Below are 19,155 nucleotides of genomic sequence, written 5' to 3' on the forward strand. Positions count from 1 at the left end.
AAGAAGAAGAAGAAGAAGAAGAAGAAGAAGAAGAAGAAGAAGAAGAACAGAAGAAGAACAGCAGCAGCAGCAGCAGCAGCAACAGCCAAGCTCCAGGCAACCTGCCGACCTCCCGAAAGTCGACCACTTCGGCTTACGCCATAACGCAGCGAAGAGATACTCTTCATATTGCGGTGGAAGTGCATTGTCTTATATCTATATTTTTACAATTCAATTAAGAATTATGCAGCACGCAATAATGCATATACAAAATATGTGCACAAAAGCTGTAATAGAACTTTCATATACATGTGTGCACAAAACAGACGACATTATCATGCAAATCAACAGTACCATCTAATAATGTAAACTGAAAAAACAAACAATTATGAGATCGTATTAAGAAAGCTTTCATACAAAGCTTTTATACAAAGCTTTTATACAGAACAGAGGCATATAGAAAAGATTTTACAGAACAATCTGTGTCACATTTAAAAATCTACAGGTACTCTCTGTTACAATCTCTGTTATATCGTCTGTTATTTCATGAAAATTAAAATATAAAAGCACTATTATGATTTATTACAATATATATATAAAAAATAACGTTTATAAAACAAATCTTTTTTTCAAGAACAAATGCTAAATGCGTTTGAAGAGTATATATGTATATATTTAAATTGCTTGGTTGCAAACGAATTACCAAACCATTTATTCATGCTTTCCACTTTATTAAAAAGAAGTATTGTTTTATTATTATTAGTTTTTTGATTATAGTAGTACATACTTATATGATATAAATATAAATAAATGTATCTGGTTAAATAAAAATTTAAATTAGAGAACAAAATCAATAAAGATTGGCTTTCTATTCTCTATACACATTATAAATATATGTTTGACATAATCGCAGTAAGAAGTCAGAAAATTCAAGAGAAAAAAAATTAAACCATCAAAAATTTTATCTTTGCGATGCTCCATAAAAAATTTGCGTACCTGCTCAATATCGTTTCTATCTGCGATAATGTATTTCTCTAGGTTTCATGCAATTAATTTGATGATGAGCGACAATTTTGTGAGGAAAAACCGGATGCAAGACAAAGGCTTTCAAAAAGAAGAACACACCATGTGTATATATATCGGTGGTTTTCACTGTAACTGGTTCGCAAAATTACTCTTAGCCAAGACAAATCGTTACGATGCCGAAATGATTATTCGGAGTTTGATTGGATTTTCGTAACATGGTAGTTTTGGAATCATAGATTATATAGATAGTTAAAGCCGACTTTTTCTTTAAGACTTTAATAATAAATAAAGGGTGATTTCGTTTTGTCTACATATTGGTGTTGCTTCGTGGACCATAAAATAATGAAAAAAAAAAAAAAAGTTAATAACCGCAACTGAAAGCTACTCTGTTTTATACTATCACCTATCAAAGCTTGTCTCCTCATAGGTATACGTCATAGTCTATAGAAATTATATTAAAAAAAATTTGAAATTAATTGTGGTAATGATATTAATGAGCGCATATGCTCTCAGTAACAGAGTCCGTTCGATTCCAAGAACGCGTGAGCACCCTTTTCTGTTTCTGTGTGTACACGCCGCTTATTAGTAAAGACACTCACATGTCGCTCAATTAATTTGAGCCCAATTATTCGAAACCAATCGTCAGAACAATATATAAATTTGCAGATGCTTGCGCTGATTAGTTTCATTTCATCTAAAGTCCCCCGAACGCGTGCTACGATTCGTTTGAATAGTTTTTAAGCAATAAATTTCATTTTTTAATTTTTCAAATTGTTTTCCGGCTAAAAGCGGAAAGTAATGGAGCTGAACAACGTTATTACTATACCGGATATGCAGGTTAAAAGAATAACTTTAAACGATTATTAAATTATTGCTCCTGTACAGCGTAACGGCGAAAGAATTCATTAATAATTTTTCTTAGAAAAGCAACATCTTTTTATTAATGTAATATAAAAAAACGATTTGAAGAAAACGACATTTTATAAGGAATCGTTTATATTGCGATGTGATTTCATCACGATTACTTTGCTTTTATAAGAATATTTGGCGAGTTGTATTAAAATTCACTTTTTTTTTCCGGACTGATTCGGGATCACGCTTTACTAGGGTCTTTAAAAAATCAGAGAGAAGCGCGGCGAATAGAGAGTTTTCTCTTGAAAGCTAAGCATAAAATGTAAGATGGAGAGTTACCGTAACCGTACCGTGATTGTGACCTTGAATTAACAAAAAGATATAATATACTCGAAAAGCTGCTAAATAAACTACTGAATGCAGTTCCCATCGATAACTGCATGTTACTGGTTTTGTGATGTGTTTTGCCATCGATCAAGAAAGCCTCGATTGAACATTGGTTATAACAATGGAAAAGAATTAAAGAAAAAGTATAAAAAAAACTAGTAAGGAAATTATATTCAGGAGAGGATGAACTTCGCATATGCGCCTCTATTAAAATTTTATTTTTATCATATTGTATTGTACCCCAAGTGCTTTCATTTGACATCCACACCGAAGTTATTTTTATGAAAAGATTTATCCACTAAAGTGTGACGTCGTCTGCCACAATTATTATAGAATTAACGCACTTGGCTTGTCGCTTTCCACTCTTCTAGTCATTTCATGTGATACCGATGCCGCTAGCGTTGTTAAGCAAAAATTAAGCCACCAGGTCGCGGTGCCCACCATATTTATTTTAGAATTAATACATTTTTGGGGAATGTCGTGAAAAAAGGAAAATTTTATCAGTTGTAACTTTGTGTGGGCATCGAGAATTTTTTCCATTTTTGCACAAATTTTTGTTCAGAAAAATGGAGTTGTGTCCACTGCGAACTTCTACTCCGATCAATTTGGCCCATTTTCAATAGCAACTTGCGCGCAAAAACTTCCAGTGCTTTTACCAAATTTGTAGCCGATATCTTAATTCTTGCGACAAAGATTGTGCGTACAACAGATACCGCACCACACAGACACACAGACGGACAGACATGGCAAGAGAATATTAGCGATGTGGTTATCTTACACAACCAGCTTTCCAGAACGCACACCGAAAAGAATTTCTATTAATTATAATTTTATTATTCATTATCAGATATTAGCTATTGACGAACCGTAGCGTATATTAAATCCAGGAAAACATCGACAACATCGATGGGAATTCGAGTGGTTAGTTCTGCCTTATAGAGGCAGGGAAAGGGAGAAACGACGTAACGTAACATTTCATGAAACAAAAGTTAATAATGAAAGGAACTACTTTGAGGGCGCCGCCCTATCAGAAAGGCATTGCTTACCGATCGTCATTTCTATTAACTCGACTATTGCACGATTGCGCGGCATTATATGAAAAGCTTTCAATTCGTTCGTATGCTATCGTATCGTTTTGAACTCATTTAAATTTGTTAATAAGATAATCGCATTAGTGGTTCACCCTTAGTGGAGAAGCCCGGATTTCATTGTGGCCAAATCTTAATCTATGTCTGAGTTGTGGTTGCCCAGCAACATTTCTCCGCATATTCTTTTTTTTCCCATTCTATGCGATACGGTTCGCTTATTAACTTTTAGTCGGTCTATCTATCAAATCTTAAAAATTAAAAAACATTAAAATATAAATTAAAAAACAAAACAAGTGAAATGTAATTATTCCTCCTCTCAGTTATGTATTTACATATTTAACGATGAAGTTATCTCTTATTAAACAAACAAACAAACATTTTAACCGCCATTTAATTATAGGGCTCCACCACTCGTCAACATTGCTTTACGATTTATTGCATAATTAGATAATGATATACTTATGATACAAGTATGTAAATATTACGGTGAATAGTATGCTAACGAAGCAGAGAAAACTTAGATGCTTTGCTTTGTTTGTCACGTCTGCTAAACGTATCTTAAAACAATCGCGAACAAAAATGTGCTAACGAGACAAGGATGCTTTGCTTTGCAATGTGCGCGCCTTGTTTGGACCGGAAAATAAGTCCAGTAAGGTAGGGCTTCGCCAACTAATTTGTAGAGCTTACAGCCCTAGCTATAGCTGGTTAAGGAAATCTAAATCTAAAACTTTGTACAGGGGATTTTACATTGATCCATAATTCCATAATAGAATGCGAAAAAATTCGCTTTAAAGGTAATAAGAATTTTTCATTCTTTGGAATTATTTTCCAAAATCTTTTTTAGAACTTTTCCCTTATAAAGTAAATCATGTTTTCTCAAGGCACAAAAGTCCTTAGAAGCATGAGCAGCAGGCGCGAATATCCTATTGCGAAAGACAAGACGCTTAACAGTGTTTTGGATTTACACATGGACATCGTTCAACAAAATTCATGCTACCTTTCCAAGCAATGAAAAAAACCGAATCGCCTGTGCTCGATATTACGTTTTAAAGGTTATCATAGAGTTCTTTATACTATAGTTCGTAGGGGGATCAACTGTACTCGTAGTAAACTCTTCTCAGTAAAACGGCAAGAATCTCTTAAGATTTTCTTTCTTTTTTTCTTAAATTGTGCGAGCTTTGGGTAAGTGCTGGCGCAATGAGCTGCGATTATGATGGCTAAAGGCTCTTTGGCCGAAAGGCTAGCATTTTATCTGTCCATATCTCTCGAAGCTAACAGTTAGCACTAACTCGACTTGTTTAAATGGTTTATAACCACAGTGCTTAAATATCGAAACGAAAAGCATTTACTTGGAACTTCTCTGCAATTATTAATTATCTCAATTACTGTAATTTTTTTATTAGTAACGTAAATTAACACTAAAATGCGGCATTTCGTGTAAATCGATCTAATAGTATTGGAAATGTTGAATATATTTTTAAAATATCGATGACAGGTCGCAGTTCACACGACAAGTCGTTATTCACAATGCAGTTAATCAATTGTTTCCCAATCGTGGATCGGTATAATCAAACCTTTGGCCCATCTGAAATATTATCAGCCGGCAAGATCGCGAGTACTCATTGCTTGATAGTTTGATAGCGTAAGGCGTTACAACGTTAACTTTTATATATAGCAGGGACGTGTAGGGAGATTGTTAGATTCATGACTGCACATCATAGACCTTACAGAATGTATATGAAGTCTTCAAAGTCAATTCAGTAACGTTCAACCCCGGCTATTAGTCGTATGTAATTGTAGGGCTTACAGCCGAAAAGAGGAAGAGAGAAGAAAGCATGGATATTAAATCAAATGCCAAAGCAAAATGGTTTCCGTCAGTGGTAGGAAAACTGCGATAAGGTAAAAACTGAGGTAAGGTAAAAAAATTTATGAGAGCTAAGAGTGAAAATGGTCCTGAAACGTCCGAAGCAACCAAAAAACGAAATGTGTGGCGTATGCATCAAATATGTTTCGAAGCCTCCTACTATTACAGCGTAAAAATATGAATATGACGGACCCAAAGACAAGCCCACAATTAGAGAATTCCATATTTAGGTCTGAGGTAATAGCTATCAAGAATTATTAGTCCAGCTGAGTAGGTTCGTCCTATAAGTCTTTGCAGAAGAATTTCTTGAAGCTCGCCGATAATTTTGCATCGTTTCGAACATACACTTATATTTCTTTTATAGCATAATAGTTTTCGTAATGAATTCATTCTTCTAACCAAAATCTTGAAAGACTTACCTTTAAGTTAGATAGCAAACGCTAAAGTGTAAATGGCATAAAAAAGGTGTTAATTTCTTCAACGATATGCACAGAATATGTTTGTTTGGGGCCACCATTTGGACATCCCCCTCTACTGTAATTGCATGCAATTCTTAAAATTCTCACATTTTCCTATTAAGTATAAATTGTTACTGTCGACTAATGAAATATGGCATTAAATAGTGAGCTCTGATTAATTAGGTGATAATCGTATGCAAATTTATAAGAAAAACATTGTTTTAAAAAAATTTTCCTACCTTTTTAATTTGCTCATAAATTTGCATTGGTTATAGTCGAACTTTTCTTTTGCCGTCCAGAAGATGTCCTCACAACATGAACGGTTCCTGCCGTTTATTTTCGTAATCATTTTCTGATTTAAGCGTGTGCTTCGCTTATCTATATTTTTCGTGTTCAACTTACGCAGAGATCACAATTTTCGAGACATGTTGGTAATATAGGATTCATTGATAGGATTTGAGTCAAGAATGAACGCTATTTAAAAGTGGATCGGATCAAATTAGTTACACTACTATTTTACCAATTTGTGGTCCAAAGAAATGATTTGATATATGAATTTGTGGTGCCAAGTTTAGATCACATGCGGACCCCTTCCCAAATAGGCGTACTTATGACAAGTAACCCTCCACATAGCAGCAAAGATTAATTTTTGCTATTTTCTGACGAAAAATTGGCGACGACGAGAACTCCTTACGTTACCAAGTTTTGATTACGTGAGTGTACGTTGAATCGATTCATAAGAACCCGCTTTACAATGGCAAGAATTTCTTGTTATCTTTTGGGTAAGGTTTCGATTGGTGTGTATATTCATTAAACCTATAACGCCAAAGTCATCTCGATGGCAGCAAAAAATTGTGGAAAATACCTTAAAAAAAACGCGAAAGTCCGTTACAATGATCTATAATCTATGGGTATATCGATGTAAAATTTGTCATGTCTTCGATTGCGTAACTACGAAGCTGACAGTTAAAGAAAAAAGTCGAGTGAATTGATAACATATTTATGAATATACGCCTATGTACAAATACTTGCAGACTTCGTCAAAGGATCCGACATTAAAGGAGCCGCACAAAACAAACACGGAGTCAGCAAACACTAAACCCGATCTTCTGTACGGAATTAACGACAATCCACCATGGTATCTAAGTATACTACTGGCTTTTCAGCATTATTTAACAATGATAGGAGCGATCGTGTCGATACCGTTTATTTTGACACCTGCTCTGTGCATGTCTGACGAGGATCCGAATCGCGGCCTAATCATCTCAACTATGGTATTTATTACCGGTATAGTTACATATTTTCAGGCTACATGGGGTGTGCGTTTACCAATTGTACAAGGCGGAACAATATCGTTTTTAGTGCCAACGTTAGCGATTTTGTCACTGCCTCAATGGAAATGTCCACCGGCAAGTGAACTTAGCGCAATGAACGAGACCGAGAGGCAAGAATTGTGGCAAATACGCATGCGCGAGCTATCGGGAGCTATAGCGGCTTCGGCGATGGTTCAAGTCATTATGGGTTACACTGGTCTGGTGGGAAAAATTCTGCGGTTTGTCACGCCGTTAACAATCGTTCCTACCGTGTCATTAGTTGGTCTAACACTTTTCGAGCATGCGGCCAAAACCGCTTCAAAGCAATGGGGGATTGCTGTAGGGTAATTATTGCTAAATAACTGGCCACGGAATAAAAAAGTTCTTTAGTGAACTCTAACCCGCGTTTTCTTTCTTCACCTGCAGAACGACAGCAATGCTAACCTTATTTTCCCAAATTATGTCAAATGTCTCGATACCGATGCCGGTTTATCGCAAAGGACAAGGCATTGAATTCCGACCTTTCTTACTTTTCCGTTTATTTCCGGTAATTGTCTTTTCCCGTTGTTTTTTTTTTCTTTTTTCTTTGTAAAGAGGAAGACTTATCCACGCTTTAAACGAAAGCATTATTTAACGCATTTTAGGTTTTGCTAACAATAATCATTATGTGGAGTCTTTGCGGAATACTTACGGCAACGAATGTTTTCGGCGACGGTCATCCCTCAAGAACGGACGTGCGTCTTAAGGTTCTTACAAATGCCAAATGGTTCTATGTTCCATACCCAGGTCAGTTTGGTAGCCCGTCGTTTACGCTTTCAGGTTCACTGGGAATGCTGGCGGGGGTTCTAGCTTGCACGGTCGAATCCCTTAGTTATTATCCGACAGTTTCCCAAATGGCTGGTTGGTTAATTAAAAATAAAGATTTAAAATACCTGTAAATAAGAAGAATTCCAATAGGTGCTCAGCCGCCGCCGCTACATGCGATAAATCGTGGTATTGGCACCGAGGGCTTGGGTACTGTTTTGGCCGGTCTTTGGGGCGCAGGTAATGGTACAAACACGTTTGGTGAAAATGTTGGCGCGATAGGCGTTACAAAGGTGCTGCACTCTTACATAGAAGAGAATCTTTGCTCAATTTAAGCATATTTTGTTCTTTCTTAATAGATTGGTTCTCGCCGGGTTATACAATGGGCTGCATTCATAATGGTATTACAGGGCGTTATTGGTAAATTTGGAGCGATTTTCATATTAATACCTGACTCGGTGGTTGGCGGCATATTTTGTGTTATGTTTGGAATGATTATAGCTTTTGGCTTGTCTACGCTGCAATACATTGACTTGCGTTCTTCGCGTAATTTATATATCTTGGGTTTATCGATTTTCTTCCCCATGGTTTCATGTAAATGGATACAAGAGCACCCGGGAGCAATAGATACCGGCAATAAAACTGTTGATTCCACCTTAACCGTTTTACTAGGCACTACAATTTTAGTGGGTGGTGTACTCGGTTGCCTTTTAGACAATATAATACCCGGTATGGAGGACGTAGCGTCTAAATCATTTAGTACTTGGCATATAATCGTTATTATTATTATTTTAGGTTCACCTGCAGAGCGCGGCCTAATTGAATGGGCGAATCAGATGCCATTGAGTTCTGACTATGTGAACGATGGAAGCTCTACTGATTACGATTTTCCCTACGGGATGAATGCACTTAAACGGTATGACTGATCCCGAATTCATTGCCTATTTTAAATAAGTTTTCGTTCCCCTAAGCCTGCCGCCACGGAAGGGCACTTCTAATCTAAATCTAAATTATACCTAGAAATAGAAGATCTTATGAAGTCATTTTATTTCCAATCGGCAGTAAATTTGGCGTCGAATTAGTCTGCCACGCCGAAAAGAATGCTTCAGGGATTTTATGGATTATTTTTATTCTTGATCATCGCAAGATGTAGACCCTGTCCGTGCGACCTTTAAAAATCTCCGATTCTTTTTCGCTTTAACGAGAAATGCATTTGCGGAATGTTACAGATTTCAGCTAATCTTATTTGTCCGTCAAAGAGAGTTTCTCTTTGTGTGCGTCCTGCTCCGAGCGAAGGTACTTTAAAAAGGTTTGCTTTAGAGATGTCACGGAGTTTTTTTTTTGTTCGCTTTCACGAGGGGACTTTGAAGCGAATTAACTCCGTTTTTCTGTCGAAATTTTTTTTCTGATTTTAGATAATTCTCAAATTCGGAAAGAACATGATTCGTTCACAATAAACCAAAAGTATTGAGAAATCTTAAAATTTTCGTAAAATATTAAATTTTTCAGAATTTGTTGCTAGCATTTAGAACCAAATTCGGGCTGAACATGTTTTATTCAGTTGCAAAAATTTTAGTTTAAGTATGGATTCCATTGAATTAATTCCGAAATAATCAAACAGCATTTTTTATCCACTTACCTTAGGGCGGCGGCAAGTATTTAAGGATCGTTCGAAAACGAATTGAATTTATTTGTGTTTATGCCTTTTCATTGTGTTTAACATATTGCTTTCGCTATAGTTGGAAATGGACCCATTATGTACCGTTTTTACCAACGTATAAATTGCAGACGGACAATCAATAAAGACGTTCGCGTTCATGGACAGGAAATGTCTACGTCCGAGGTAGTACGTAAAATGAAATTCTTTTCGAAATAATGTTTTTTTTTTATTTTTAATTATTTGTTTTAATAATATGTATATATATTTTTTTCTAATGTAAACACTAAGTACACGAGAGAAATGCTTAATTATTTGAATTATGCATGCATCGTATGCACACACATTTACATTCATGTCAGTATGCATGTGAATCTCGTATGCATGTGTCTATTGTGTAGGTATGTTTGCATGAAGACAGTTTTCCCTATAGTTTATATATTGCTTTGAAATGAAGATGAAAATTTAGAATCTTTTCCGCACATGCACGTGTACACAATTTTGAGATTTTTGTTTAATCTTACAAGATGTAAATGCTTTCACACACACACACACACCCACATGTATGTATCATTTAGTGAACATAAGTGCCCTTGATATTTATAGTCTTTTATTTAGAATAACTTACTCTCCACGATATTGATTTCAACGTAGCACCATACGTATCTTGAGATGTTGTTGTAAATATTTTTAAAAACTATATCAGGACCTATCTTCTGCACTATCTAGGAACGAAATATTTGTCAATTGAATTAAAATTTCCTGAACGCATTCTCTTTATCTACTGCCCAAGTATGGAAACCATGTTCTTCGAGCCCATTAGGATGGTATTAAAACATATCCTTGTCAAAAAAAAAAAGTTTTTGGATTTGTTTAGTGCTAGTTTTCTTGAAATTGAAGACAACTGTATAATCAATCAGTCGAGGAATATCAACTCTTCGGTGAGGGTCGAAAATCAGTGAGGAAAGAGGAAAGAATAGGAAAGCGGTCTTCATGAGTGTGGGTCCAATAGATAAGTCTTGTGCGTCTACCGACTGACTACGACCCTAACTGCGACCAAAGTAAACTCTAACTCATTAAGATATGAAGACGCGAGCACAGACTTTATTAGGCAGTCGTGATTCGTATCTACTCGACTACTCATGCGGATTGCAGTACTGACTGTACTTCACAGTGATTATGATATGAACTGATTAATGAACGCGGATGGTAATCCTCTTCTTTTTTATTCGTTTGTAACTTCTGATGTAAGTCCAATTTTCTTTTTTTTTTAACTATATTGCATTACAACTCTGAAAGCGGATTTGTTCGCAAAGGAACGAAAGGAGCTTTGTGAAGATATTTCAACCGACTGCTCGACGAATCTTTACAACAATAAAGTCGAATTATTGCAATCATGCGAAGACAAATAAAAAAGTGGAGTCAATATCAAAGGCTTAAGTGGCATGATTGTGATGAAACGAACAAACGACTGACATATCCGATGAAAAGGAAGATGGAATAAATCAAAGAGAAAAAATCGAATTATTTTCACACGCATCCTAATAAATATATATAGAAATAATCCACAAACTTTTGGTGTTTTCTTTGCCAACTCAGATATTTTCGGTTTACTAATGTAATGTATACATATATATATACATATGGAAGATGTGTTCTATCCTTTAATAAAAGAATAGAGAACACAAATTGGAACATACCTATCTACACATTTCCAAATAGCGATTATAATGATTAATTCACTAAAAACGAGTGAACAGTTTCGTCACACATCACATCATTACAAATTTCCATTTCTTTAATCGTTCGTTAGCATCTTGTCTTCGAATTATGTCAAGCTTCATTACAATGCAATTAGTGCCGTCAGTCTGCCTGCCTTTCTGTCTGTCTATACGAATACGTATACCTGCGTGCATGTTCGTGTGTGCGTGCGTGTGTGTGTGTGTGTATGTGTGTATGTGTGAATGCATAACAAACAGTTCGTTTAGTTAGCTTAAAAGTTAATTAATATTTAAATCTATAAAATTATAATTAAATTCTCAGTTCTTTCTACTTAACAATTTACAAAATTGCTTTTAAATTCTAGGAGAACGTATATATACAGTGGCGTAGCTAGAGTCGTATAGCTTAATGGCTTCATATCTTCTTAAGCACTCTTCTTCAACTTATATGAATAAATAATGAGAACTTTTGTACTGAATTATAACAACAATGTAAACTATTGATCTAAATTGCTTCATAAGATTAATTTAATTTATGTCAGATAAATTTTAGATATTATTTATTTAATTAAATATGTAGTAACAGGGAGACGGCGCTCCGACGTCCTGATTACATACTAGTTAAAAATTTCTACGATCAAAGGCATTTCTGAGTGTTCCCAGGGAAAAGAAAAAAAAAACATTTTAAAAATAAAAAATTATTATTGGAAAAGGAAAACTTTGAATTGATGCTTAACAACAACTTGAAACAAAAAAAAAAAAAAAAAATATGACGCGCCTTTTCTAAAATATCCTTCAAGTCAAAAAATCAATTTTTTCTCAATAGCATTAGCTATCGCTCAAGAAAAACTCCGAAATTGAGAGAATGAAGAACAAAAAAAAGAAACATTTTTGTAATAAATTTGCTTCAACTTGGTTTGCTTGCCCTCTTTGCGGTGCCCCCCCATCCGCCAACCTCCTTCTCACTCTCTCTCTCCCCTTTCCTATCTCTAGCTACACTACAGTATAGGTACATGAATACATTTGTTTATATGTATTAGGTAAACTATTGCATAACGAGTAATTTCTAATTTCTGCGAGGATATAAAATTTGGCAAAAGATAACGGAAAAGCAATAAAAAGAACTGAATTCGACTTTGTCCGAATCGTGGTCGTCGACCAATCACTAGTCACATAAATTGAAATAATTAAAATACTTTTTTTTTGCTTTTTTTTTTTTTTTTTTTTTTTCATCAAATGCAAATCCATTCACACCTTCCATGGGTGTAAGTGATTTTGAAACATCCCTTAGCAGACGGACATTATGCAAATGACTTGCTTTCTTATGTTAACTTTGAATATATGATTCGGATTGAAAAGTTTAAATAAGTATGTGGTGGTGGGTCGAAACAATACACAATTGTTATTGTAAAAAAGCAACGCAACATACTTTAATGATAAGTGAAAAAACTCGAAGCACTTCTTCCGCTTTCAAATGAAGGGGGAAAAAACGAAAAAAGGATGGGTGAAAAAAAGGCGTGAGGAAAGAATGATTCGTTTTCGTATAGCAAGCAGACTTGTATGGCTCGAAAAGTTACATCAAAAACGTCAGACGATTGCCAAAATTGATTTAAAATAAAAATCTATTATTGGATTTTTCCGATGGCGTTTTAGCGATAAGATGCAAGCGTTTGTTGCCACCGCTACCTCGCGATGAATTCGATGAAGATCCGGTGTTACTTCGTTTTCTCTCCTGACTGTAATAGCAAAATATGCAAAAACCGTTTTGCGGTGTGGAACATCAAATGTTGGTGGGACTACGAGTCATCGAAGAGGTACGATATCTAGAATTGGATCTGAAGAAGAAAAAAAAGAACGCGCTATTTGTCAAAATCCGTTTCAAGGAGAAACTATTCAAGTGGCATTAATTTGCTCCACTTTTTCTTTTTTTTTTTTAATATTAAAAGTTTAATAAATTTTCAAAGTTTACCAAGTACAGAAATTAAAAGCGACTAGGGTTTTTCAAATTAAAATTTTTGTAGTGACAAGGCCAATAAGAACGGATATGTATGAGTAGCAATGTTGGTTGAATTGAATTTTTAAAATATTCTGAAACTTACCTGGAAATGCTAGCAGAGTAATCACGCGTTGACGCACCCACAGCTGGCTCGCGCCGATAACTGCTAGACCCAGAAGAAGATTCCAATAGGGATATAGTTCTTTGTTCATATGGTCGTATAGGCCTACGGCCAACGGTTGCATAACCATCAATAGGAGACGTACTGGAGATATTGCCACCCATAGACAAAGTACCGTTTAGCGTATATGAGGATCTTCGCTTAGGATTATAGGTACCATAATAGGAATTCATCGTAGCATTTCCACTGCCGTTCGTTGTATTAATACTGCCATCGTATTGATTGGATTTGTTATTCCGTAAAGGTATCATTGAACTCGCGGTTAAGTAGTCGTTGTCGGTTACCGTTGAAGAGCCATAACGTCTGGACGATGATAAAAACGAAGGTGATGCTGGTGAACGAATATCGTTAAGGCTTTTCCGAGGTCTCCCTGCTGCTGACGAAGAATAATCATTACCACATTCTCTGCTGTTGGGCGCTTTGTAAACTGGCGGTTTCAGTTCTGTACCGATTGGGCTAAGCTTAAGCGGACGTAAAAATTCTTGCGTTATATCCGGCGATGGTTCACGTTCGGTCTCCTGAGCTTTGTTAGATGAACGCGATTTGAGCACAGCCTGTTGTTCACGGTAATATTCTCGTACAGCATTCGGTCCGACTATGCTACTTGCTCGTTTCGGTTTTTTCTCGTTAAAACGACTATAAAAACTGCGGCGCTTTATCCGATCAATCATACTCTCGTTTGGATCAGATATCTCACCGCATCTAGTTGGCGAAGATAGCTGCGACGTTCTGGAGAGTCGGGAGACCGTTGGTGATGGGGTAGCACCCTGTAGCATGTAATTATCTTCCGAACAAACTGACCAATTGTCAAAATACAGTTCCGGCTCCTCAGTTGGGGACAAAAATGTGGAATTGGAAACACAATCGTCTTGACAGCTACGAGAGTCTGACGAATAATTAGCAATGTTCTCAAACGAAGGCGAAATGAAATTATTATTGCGATTAATCTCGTGCACGGCCGATGCTCGATATCCAGATATCTGCGAGGAACTATTATTATTATTTGTAATGGAAGCATTATTATTACTACTGTTATTATTATTATTATTGTTGTTGGAGTTGGTTTCCATTGATTGCAGGCTGGAGCTATTATTCGACGAGCTTTGGCTAGTTCCGGGATATGGTGGTAAATTCGAATAGATTCCGTTAACATTGTGAGGATAATGACCTGTCTGCGATGTGCTGTAACTTGCTTTTGCTAGGTTATGCTCTGGCTTTTCTAATTTACTCAGATCCAGCATTAGATTTTTGCGTTTATCCTTATTGCCCTGTAAGATTTTTTCCTCCACATATGATGTTAAATTAGCGACGACGCTTGACTTGTTAGATAAATGCTGAGAATGTGCAGATGTAGCAATATTTTGAACACAGTCTGGACAAATTGTATTTTGTGCTAAAATACTGGAGGGCGTCTCTCCTTCGCACCGGCAATTTTGTAGTCGTCTCGTCTCCTCGGTTCGCTTGTTGGTAACAACGCTTACATTATTTATTTTACCAGATTGATAGTCGTTTTGTTTACGTGGAGTTTTCAAATTTTCATATATCGGTGAAGGCGAACACGCCCGTATTTGTCTCTCAATGTTGCTAGTCGAACGAACATTGCGAACGCGCCCTTCAGTACTGGTGTCCCTTTCGAACCGCTTGAATAAGCCTAAGACTTTATTCACAGATTTTTTATTGCAAGTGCCCGGCATTTCTTCAACACTGATTGCCCGTTTAATGTAATTAGACTCCGTCAGGCCAGAGTGAGAGCGCGGTATTGAGCGTTCGCGCAGCGATCGTATCATGGCATCAATACGAGATCGTTTATCGTTTTTCGCGGGCTTAATTGTGTCTATTTGAGTTCCACTTGGAGTTTTATCAGCCTTGCTTCCTGCTCGTTTTTTGTTAACCTCTAAAACGTTTTCATCGGTTGATAGAGATATCCCGCCAAGAGCTTCAACTTTCTTTTTTTTATGCAAAAGCGATATTTTATCTTTAATTTTCTCGGGCGACGAGCTTTCCGGGGAACAATTCTTCGGGGAAGAAACGGAGGCAGTAGAATAGCAAGCAGCACGCTTCTCTTTATTCATTGCAGAATCGCGCAGTTTTTCAAATTTTTGTCCAATTGCCCGCAGCAACCCTTTATTAATACGTTTTTCGGGCGACTTTTCCTTAACATGAATAACAGTCGTTGGGCTCGATTCTTTCGAATCATCGCCCGTGCTGGAAGTTGTTACAAGAGCGGCACTCGCATTTGCCGGCGTGGATAAAAGGGTTGTGCTCGGTTGGTAGAGTTTAGTTTTTTTAGGTATCTTAACAGCTTTTTTGGTTTCTGCAGTGCGTACCTCCGGAACAGGAATACTTTCAGATTTGACTTCTGCTACTGGTAAAGATAGTTCATCAATTTTCCCTATAGCTTTAGCGCTATGTACTGACTTTTTCAGATCCTTTGTGCCAGATAATTTTGTGGATGGATAGCTTTTCGGACGCAACAGCCGACTGTCTCGCAAAACGGCGTCACCCAAAGGCGTTGCCTTCATATTATCCACGCCTAAAAACTTCTCTTCAGTTGCATTGGAAGTACTTATTGATACCACTTTAGGTATTTCGGCAGCATTTGTTGAATTAGTAGTGGAATCTTTGGTAGGATACGACTTGGGGCGTTTTAATTTTGATTCCTTTTTAGCAGATTCCAAATCAATTACGCTTTCAATATTTTTTATCCGTTCTGGTGAGCTGCCGATTACATTGGGTTCATTTACTGTACCCTTATGGACTATTTCCGATCTTTTAACCATTTTTTTTATTTTCTTTACACCAGAACTGATTGCTTTTGTTTCAGCGTCGATTGAAGATTCGTTCAGTTTATCCTTAGTTTTGATTTTCTTTGATTTTTTTGTTGTGATTGGCATTTTATCCTTCTCCATATTGAACTCTTGAATGATTTTTTCAATTGCTGGCTCTTCAATGCGTTCGGAGCTGGGCTCGATTTCGTGATGTGAACGCATCGCGGAGAGTAGTTGCAACTCTTGGAGTATTTTGTCAGCCAAAGCGTGCTTATCCATTCGTTCTTCCGCGAAATCGCGCGGACGTGAAAGGCTTCGGCGTTGTTGTTTCTTAACATCTTGGGGTATATCTTTAGCGTTATCACGACTCGAATAAACCTCTAAGCTTTTATTTCGGGCATGGCGAATTTCAGGAAGTTTGGTTTCTTCTTTGCATAAGTCTGTGGAATGAACACCACGCTTGCGGGTTAGAGTATTGTCGCCCTCCTGGTTCTGAGTTAGATCGGAACTACTGGATTTCTCGCGTACGTCATGTTTTTCCATTTGTACGTTTTCGTTAGGATTTTCCTCAGGACGTTTTTCAAAGAAGTCCGATTTTAAAAGACGAGAAATACGACACTGCGAGGAACGTCTACGCAAGGAGTTAGTACCCCCTTCCATCAATGCATTTGGTGGTGGGGAAGTACAACCACTTGGTGGTCGTCTCAACGCAGCGGCGTTCGAAAAAGTGTCGTGCGTCTTTTGAAATGCTACAGATTCCGACTCTGCTTGCGTGTTTTTGGATGGCTTGTTCAAATAGGGCGAGTAATATTTGTATTTATCACTAATGTCGCTGGTGCGAAAAGTCTTACCAACGCACTCATCGCGACCTGCATAACTGCGTTCGCATTGTGAAGTGACTTCTTCGGGCATCGATATACTTGATTCGCAAGTTTGATCTTGACGAATATGACTTAAGTTACGCTTACTACACACTTGCTCCTCTTCGTTATCTCCTTTCACCTTTGTTTCAATTTTCCGTATGTCGTCAATGTTATCTTCAGGAATTGTTAGAGCTCCGCGACCACTACTTTGACTTCGTTTATATATCTTGACAACTGTTTTATGCGGGTTGTTCTGCATACTTAAGGTTCTTGACAGCTTTCGGGCTTGTGTCGGTGGCAACTTCGCCAATAACTGTTCTTGAAAGCATTTTGGAAGACCCGGTGTTATACTCGACAATGTTTCTAAATCTTTTTTGCTCAATCTTAACCGAGACAAGTCTAAATCGGCCAAATCTAAACGTTCATCGGCAACTGACTCCTCAGTCAAATTTTTATCTTCTGGAACAATTTTTTGTGCATTAATGTTATCTGATGGCTTACATCCTGCAAGAGAATTTAAGAAAAACCCGTTAGTAAGTTGAAAAGATTGCTTCAGGCAATTAAGAGTTTCACTCAGAAAGTGGTTAAGGTTGAAAGCATTGACCGAGGTACTTACCGCTTATTTTCTCTACTTTTAACATTTAATTAAATTTTTGTTTTTTTTTTGTTTTTCCCCTATAATATAATGAAGAATATTGCTGGACTATAAGGAGAAAATCTTGCTGGGTTCCTTTAAACGGGAAATCATCCGGGTATTAATCATAAGCATCCAATATATTTAATGCTGCGAAATCGCGAAAACCATTCCTTAGCAAAATAATTTCACCTAAGAAATGCGACGAGGAATGTTCCTCTCATTTTATTTATTTTTTTTCTAATCTCTACCCCCGCCAAGTAACTTTCTCTCTAGACTTTACAATACATTTACATACACATAACATACAATTGTTGAACTTACCTCTACGAGTTTGCTTTGAGTAACGCATTATTTCTGGATGAGTCGGTTATATTCGTCAAAAATGAACCATCGATTCGAGCAAACTCTGCTGCTTAGCATTAAGCAGCCACAGAGATTAAAGCCATTTCAATGAATTCATTTTAAGCTGAGCACATTTATTTGGCCAAAATGGATGAACTGATGGTATTAAATTATATAAAAATCATCAAACAATTTCTAACGTGCAACAACAACACCAAACACATGTTCATGTTCTCTTTTTTTTTTGTTTTTGTTTTTCTTTCATTTTTTGTTTTCTACAAAAAAATTATTCAAAATTTGTTAAACGATCGATCTACTCAACAAAAATACATACAAGAAGAGAGTACATTGGAATAATATAATTATGTAACACAAAAACAGAATACAAAAAGAAAAATTCATACATACAAACATTCGTCTTAGGCCGAATTTTGCGTACCCACCACTGGACATGAAATGACATGCGCTTAAAGGCCAATCCGACAATTGGAATGAATTGCTTAAAAACGCGGACACAATTTCAATAGCTTAATGTGCGATGGCCGTCTAGGACGTATCTAATCGAAAAACATGTCTGTACCATTTAACGGAACAACGGCGCCATTGCGGCATTGTTCAGGGCGTTAAAGTTTAATATTGGAAGCAATTGAGTATTCTTAATAGGAATTAATTTTCTTCGCTCTACACTTTTCTTAAGTTAAGTTTTATGCATCAAAGATTTATTAATTGTTTTTAGATTGCGAGAGACATAGACTGATTCTTTAAGAGTAGTAGAAAAATGGGATCTAGATGCGGGTAGAGTTGCCGAATCAGTTAACCAGATATGCTGAACGTGCGAAAGTGAAACATCCCAGACAAATTCATTCTCCTCACGAATTTCTTTAGAAAAAAGAAAAGTATGTCATAAACATTACTAGGGTCCTTCGTCATACGGGAAGAAGGTGACGCGAACAACATAATTAACAGAAAAAATCAAATGGGGCTGAGTTTGGAAAAATCCTCTTTGAGTTACCTCTAAGTGATATCAATTTGATACTTGGAAAAACTACTAACCACGCAATACTTGATTGTTAACTAAGCCAAATAGTAATAAGGACTAAGCCTAATAACACGGCATTGTGTTTGCAGACTTGCCGGGTCCAATCTAAATATAACCACAAAATATAAACCTGACTCTGACTACATAAGTTCTTAACACTCGCAATATTGGGTCTTGGTA

At 36.6% G+C, this 19,155-nt stretch overlaps 2 protein-coding genes across 6 annotated transcripts in view; one reads left to right on the forward strand and one right to left on the reverse strand.

Annotated features, from left to right (window-relative positions):
- Positions 1–6,422: 6,422 nt before the first annotated feature.
- LOC119635017 (solute carrier family 23 member 1) lies at positions 6,423–11,829 on the forward strand. Its single transcript, XM_038029521.1, has 7 exons — positions 6,423–7,311; positions 7,394–7,514; positions 7,612–7,867; positions 7,925–8,064; positions 8,131–8,500; positions 8,567–8,687; positions 9,511–11,829. Exons 1-7 carry the CDS (start codon positions 6,671–6,673, stop codon positions 9,572–9,574), a joined length of 1,713 nt encoding a protein of 570 aa, XP_037885449.1. The 5' UTR covers positions 6,423–6,670; the 3' UTR covers positions 9,575–11,829.
- Positions 11,830–11,937: 108 nt separating this feature from the next.
- Positions 11,938–19,155, reverse strand: part of LOC119635015 (STE20-like serine/threonine-protein kinase) — a 40,297-nt gene continuing 33,079 nt past the window's right edge. For all 5 annotated transcript variants that reach the window (XM_038029514.1, XM_038029515.1, XM_038029517.1 and 2 more), the window contains exons 13-14: positions 13,249–17,461; positions 11,938–12,984 (exon numbers count right to left, since the gene is read on the reverse strand). In XM_038029514.1, coding sequence (XP_037885442.1) covers positions 12,930–12,984; positions 13,249–17,461 — 4,268 coding nt within the window. In that variant the 3' untranslated portion in view covers positions 11,938–12,929. The remainder of the gene's footprint in view (positions 12,985–13,248; positions 17,462–19,155) is intronic.

The sequence above is a fragment of the Glossina fuscipes genome, unplaced genomic scaffold (genome assembly GCF_014805625.2).
Source record: "Glossina fuscipes isolate IAEA_lab_2018 unplaced genomic scaffold, Yale_Gfus_2 3, whole genome shotgun sequence".
NCBI classification, from domain to species: Eukaryota; Metazoa; Arthropoda; class Insecta; order Diptera; family Glossinidae; genus Glossina; species Glossina fuscipes.

Coding starts and splice junctions, on each gene's coding strand:
- LOC119635017 (XM_038029521.1), top strand. CDS start 6,671: ATGTACAAATACTTGCAGACTTCGTCAAAGGATCCGACATTAAAGGAG. Junction 7,312..7,393: donor CAATGGGGGATTGCTGTAGG/GTAATTATTGCT, acceptor CTTCACCTGCAG/AACGACAGCAATGCTAACCT. Junction 7,868..7,924: donor GACAGTTTCCCAAATGGCTG/GTTGGTTAATTA, acceptor GAATTCCAATAG/GTGCTCAGCCGCCGCCGCTA.